Here is a 6,000-nt window from a genome sequence, read left to right as displayed (position 1 = left end):
TCACTGTGTGTGCTGAATATGTGTGCAGATACACTAGACACACCTCTTGAAGTACTTTTCATGATGTCACTAGAAAAGAGCAGAGTCCCAAGGGGATAGAAGACAAACATCATACATATCTGCAAGGAAAGTGACAGTGGAGAGGAACTAAACTACAGACTTTACTTCAGTGAGACAGCACGATATTAGGGAAAGTAGGGTATGTGTGACTAACCTTTAAGATTTCTTCAAGAGAATAAACTCTGTCTTCAACAGAAGGAAAGGCTGGGTGGATTGCTAGAAATCATTTGACACTACTCCATAGGAAGCTTATTAAGAAGCCAGAACAACGGGCCAGAATAAAGAGGAGACTCCTTCAAAGGATAGATTGTTTTATAGAATGGAACAGAGGTCATGTCACAGGAGCCTTCTCATGATGGATCGATGGCACCATGGGATCTTACAAGGGGGCCTTGATAAATCCCATAGCTAGTGTGATACATAGTTATTGAGGTTCCCCCCTGGTAAATATAAAGTGAGGATAGGGCACAGCAAAAGAAAACCATAACATGATTATTATTTTGCTGGAAATAAGCTCCAGGAATCTGGTTATGAGAAAGACTTGGTAGTTGACATTGTCTCCAACTTGTCGCCAGACTGTAGACCTCCCCTTCTCCCCAGAACTCTTGCATTTACTTCCCTCAGTGCCCCAAATGTGAATATTTAAAATCCATGGAGATGTCACCAACCCTTGTTGCTGACCCACCTTCACCTGTAACCACTCACCCTCCTTCCTCCCTGATTGCACACACCTTACTAATGATAGAACCTTCTTACTACTTTTTGTAGCTTAACTTTTGTGATAGATATTCATAACACCTTCCACAAGGGATATCTGTTATTTTTATCATAGTTTTTCTCCAGTTCATAAATGCTATGTACAGATTCTTCCTCTTAAGTATTTTTATAAACAGATTCTTCAGAGCAAACACCTGTTCTACACATACTCTCCCACTCGTAAAGCCACATTGCTCTCCTAGTCTGACGTTCTGCATATGCCACCTCCCTCTAAGTAACCACTCTCCTGTACAACTCAACAGGTAAACTCAACAAAATGATTTTCTTTTTTGTATACTAGATCACTGTTTCCCTCTTTAATAAGGTAGTACCAGAAACATGAAAAAAGGCAGCATTCGCTCTAGATGTCATGTGCAATGCTCCAAAACCAGGCCCTGCTGACCTTTTCATAGTTTACCCCAACCACATCACATGCCCTGTTTCAGGCCATTAACAGAACATTGATCCCTGAATGCAACATCATTCCAGTTCACTTTATACTGTGCATGCCTTTCAGCCTACTACTTGTTCAGGCCCAGATACCTCCATTTCCAGTTTGGTCTTCCTCATCTCCTTGTCCTTGTCAACTTCTCCTCACTCATTCTCTCTGTATGTCCAGACCATTTCAGCACACCCTCTTCTGCTCCCTCAACCACACTTTATTACCACATCTCTCTCTTGCCCTTTTATTACTCACTTGATCAAACCATGTCACATCACGTATTGTCCTCAAACATTTCATTTCCAACACATCCACACCTGTAGTCCAAGCCTCATATCCCTAGAATGCTGTTAGGGCTATTATACCTTCAAACATACCCATTTTTTGTCTACACAGGTAACAACTTCTCTTTCCACACATTCTTCAGTGCATCTAGAGTCTTCACACCCTCACTCTACTATGACCCTCTTCATTAGTCCATTTGCTGCTGTATCCACTCCCAGCTATCTAAAACACTTCACTTCAATTTTTCTCTTTGTAATTAAACCTCAACTAACCTGTTCCTCCACCTTGGCAAATCTAATGACTTTGCTTTAATTCTTATGTACTCTAATCTACGTCCTTTCACACGCTCCTCCAAACTTAGTCTCCAATTTCTGCAATTTCTCACTTGAAACTGTGACTGACTTACTTCCCATGCCCCCTCTCCCTGAGACACTTACATTTGCCTCCCTTACCAGCCCATCCATAAACAAATTTAACAGCCATGGTAACATCACCCACCCCTGCCACAGACCTACCTTCACTTGACACCACTCACTTTCCTCTCTTCCTACATGTACTCAGTCATTACACCCTTGGTGAAAACTCTCTGCTTCCGACAGATTTCCTCCCACACCAAATATTCGTAAAACCTTTCTCAAGGCATCTATCATCCCTATCATATGCTTTTTCAAGATCCATGAATGTGACATACAAACCCTTCTGTTTCTCTAGGTATTCCTCACACTCATTTTTTAAAGCAAACATCTGATCCACAGATCCTCTTATCACTTTTGAAATCTCATTGTTCCACTGTACTTGCCTTCACCCACTCAGTTATACTCTCCCATATGACTTAATCGGAAAACTCAACAGAATTATACCTTTGTAATTCAAGAATTCACTTTTGTTTTTCCTGCCTTTGTATACAAAGGATACAGTGACACTATACATGCATTCTGCCAGACCACTTGCACCTCACCTTGAAACATACATTGAAAATACTAATTAACCAATCAACAACATTGTCACTCCTTTTTATCTTTTAAATCAACATAGCACAATATTTCTTATTGAACTGCTTTGATACATGGTTATATTAGGTGCCTAATAGGCATAAAAAGGCAAAATGGTGCGTGAAAATAATGAGCAAAATGCCATTGGTACTGAGATAAGCTTTTGGATGAACACAGACCTTTGGGAAGGATTTTATCTTTTATATCAAGCTACAGGTATGTGACATAAGCTGAAACCTAACCGGGTCATTTATTTCTGCAGGAAGTAGATTACGCAGATATTTGTTTCTTGCATACACAGCATAATAATAGCTGTACCACTTTTAGCAGTGTATTTAGTATTTTAAACCATTTTATGACGTCATACAAAAGAGGTATTAATGTCTCTGTTTAAACCTAGGATCATTAAACTGAACCATTTTTTCTTTGTGATGGAAATCACAATTTAGTAAACATGAATGTTATTAAAGGCATATTCTAGTTTTACATTTATTAGATGATTATTTCTTTCAGGATGGGGTGTGAGGAAGGCAACACATGTAAGGTGATCCCAGTAAGGGTAGCTGTGAGGATGCGACCGCTCAGTCATAGAGAGAGACGTGAAGGGTGCGAGGAGTGTATCGATATATCACAGGGATCTCCTCAGGTTTGTTTGCATTCTTATCAGAAAACTAGTCACACATCGTTTATGATGTCCAACTTGTTCACTGCCACACACACTGCATTAGTTTTTATGATTCCTCTTCAAAGCAGGAGAATGCATATTGTTTCACACCTTTCTGTTCTGATTGATGGTATGTATTATTTATATTTATCATACTTAATCACTGTTTCCTGCATCATTGTGGTAGTGTCAGGAAACAGATGAAGAATGGCCCATTCACATATATATATACATAAATGCCTATACGCGCACATATACATATCAATATGTACATACACATATGCTGACATTACCTACATACTCAAGTGCATATTCATACTTGCTTGTCTTCATCCATTCCTGTTGCTACCCCGCCCCACAGGAAGACAGCATCGCTATCCCCTGCTTCACCAAGACAGCACTGGGAATACAGACAAAAAGGCCACATTCGTTCACACTTTGTCTCTAGCTGTCATGTGTAATTCACTGAAACCACAGCTCCCTATCCACATCCAGTCCCCATAGACCTTTCCATGATTTACCCCAGATACTTCACATGCCCTGGTTCAGTCTATTGATAGCACGTCGACCCCAGTATATCACATTGTTCCAATTCACTCTATGCCTTGCACTCATCTCACCCTCCTGTATGGTCAGGCCCCAATTGCTCAAAATCTTTTTCACTCAATCCTTCCATCTCCAATTTGGTCTGCTTATTGTTTCCTCCACTACTGACACATATCTTCTTTGTCAGTCTTTCCTTTATTCTCTCCATATGTCCAAACCATTTTAACACACCCTCTTCTGCTCTCTCAATCATACTCTTTATTTCCACACATCTCTCTTACCCTTTCATTACTTAATCAAACCACCTCACACCACATGTTGTCATCAAACATTTCATTTCCAACACATCCACCCTCCCCTGTACAATCCTATCTATAGCCCATGCCTTGCAACCATATGATATTGTTGGAACTACTATTCCTTCAGACATACCCTTTTTGCTCCTAGATAAAGTACTCTCCTTCCACACATTCTTCTTTGCTCCTAGAACCTTCTCCTCTTGCCCCACCCTGTGATGCAGTTCCGCATCCATGGTTCCATCTGCTGCTAAGTCCACTCCAAATATCTAAAACACTTCACTTCCTCCAATTTTTCTCCATTTAAACTTACACCTCATTTAACTTGTACCACAACCCTGCTGAACCTAATTATCTTGCTCTTATTCACATTTACTCTCAACTTTCTCCTTTCACACACTTTTCCAAACTCAGTCATCAACCTCTGCAGTTTCTCACAAGAATCAGCCACTAGAGCTGTATCATCAGCGATCAACAACTGACTCACTTCCCAGTCCCTCTCATCCACAACAGACTGCATTCTCACCCCTCTCTCTAAAACTCTAGCACTTACCTCCCTAACCACCCCATCCATAAAGAAATTAAACAACCAAGGGGACATCACACATCCCTGCTGCAAACCAACATTCACTGGGAACTGATCACTCTCCTCTCTTCCCACTCACACACATGCTTTACATCCTTGGTAAAAGTTTTTCACTGTTTCTGGCAACTTACCTCCCACACCATATACTCTTAGAACCTTCCACAAAGCATCTCCATCAACCCTATCATATGACTTATCCAGATCCATAAATGCTACATACAAATCCATCTGTTTTTCTCGCACATTCTTCAAGCAAACATCTGATCCATACGTCCTCTTCCACTTCTGAAACCACACTGCTCTTCCCTAGTCTAACACTCTGTACATACTGCCACCCTCTCTATCAATACCCTCCCATATAATTTCCCAGGAATACTCAACAGATTTGTTCCTCTATAGTTTTGATACTCACCTTTATCCTCTTTGCCTTTGTACAATGGCACTATGCATGTATTCTGCCAATCCTTAGGCACTTCACCCTGATCCATACATACATTGAATAGCCTTCTTTTTTATTCTTATTTTCTTCTTTTCTTCTTCTTTTTTGTCGTTGTCTCTCTCTTTGTCTTTCTCTTCTTTTCTTCTTCTTCATCATCTGCAAGAGCAAAAATGGGCGTGTTTGAAGGTATTGCAGTTCCAATTATGCTATATGAATGTGAGGCATGGGTTGTAGATGAATATGTGTGGATGAGGATGTAAGTGTTGGAAATTAAATGTTTGAGAACAATATGTGGTGGGAGGTGATTTGATCGAGTAAGTAATAAATGGGCAAGAGGGAGGTGTAGTAATAAAGAGTCTAGTTGAAAGAGCTGCAGAGGTTGTGTGGAAATGGTTTTTACATATGTAGAGAATGACTGAGCAAAGATTGACAAAAAGATATATTTGTTAGAAATGGGGGGAACAAGAAGGGATAAACTAAATTGGAGGTGAAAGAATGGGGTGAAATAGATTTTGAGTGATTGGGTCCTGAACATGCATGAGGGTGAAAAGCATGCATGGAATAGAATGAGTTGCAATGGTATGCTATGCAGGGGTCAATGTGCTATCAGTGGACTGAACCAGAGCATGAGGTGGTTATTGTAACCATGGGGCCTTGTTGTGGACAGGGGGCTGTGGTTCTTGTGCATTGCACTTAGCAGCTTGAGAATGGATGTGAGCAAATGTAGCCTTTCTTCCTTTGTTCCTGGTGCTTTCTCGCTAATGCAGATGATGATTAGTTAGGGAAAAAATCTCCCTATGACCAATTTCTACAAAGGAGTCCTGTTGTTACCCAGGGCCTTTCTAGATGCTCCTTCAGCCCTCTAGTAGAAGGGAAATCTGGACTCCATTGGAGTGATAATTTCTTTGACTTGACTGTCCTCCCAATGATTTAA

General features: G+C 40.5%; 1 protein-coding gene across 1 annotated transcript in view; it reads left to right on the top strand.

Moving 5' to 3' along the window:
- Positions 1-900: 900 nt before the first annotated feature.
- LOC139766183 (chromosome-associated kinesin KIF4-like) overlaps positions 901-6,000 on the top strand; it is a 296,752-nt gene continuing 291,652 nt past the window's right edge. Inside the window, exons 1-2 of the mRNA XM_071694453.1 lie at positions 901-1,079; positions 3,049-3,181. Coding sequence (XP_071550554.1) covers positions 916-1,079; positions 3,049-3,181 — 297 coding nt within the window. The 5' untranslated portion in view covers positions 901-915. The remainder of the gene's footprint in view (positions 1,080-3,048; positions 3,182-6,000) is intronic.

Source organism: Panulirus ornatus, chromosome 57, assembly GCF_036320965.1.
Source record: "Panulirus ornatus isolate Po-2019 chromosome 57, ASM3632096v1, whole genome shotgun sequence".
Lineage (NCBI taxonomy): Eukaryota > Metazoa > Arthropoda > Malacostraca > Decapoda > Palinuridae > Panulirus > Panulirus ornatus.
Note: the sequence above shows the minus strand (reverse complement) of the source record. Positions and strands in the feature narration are given on the sequence as shown.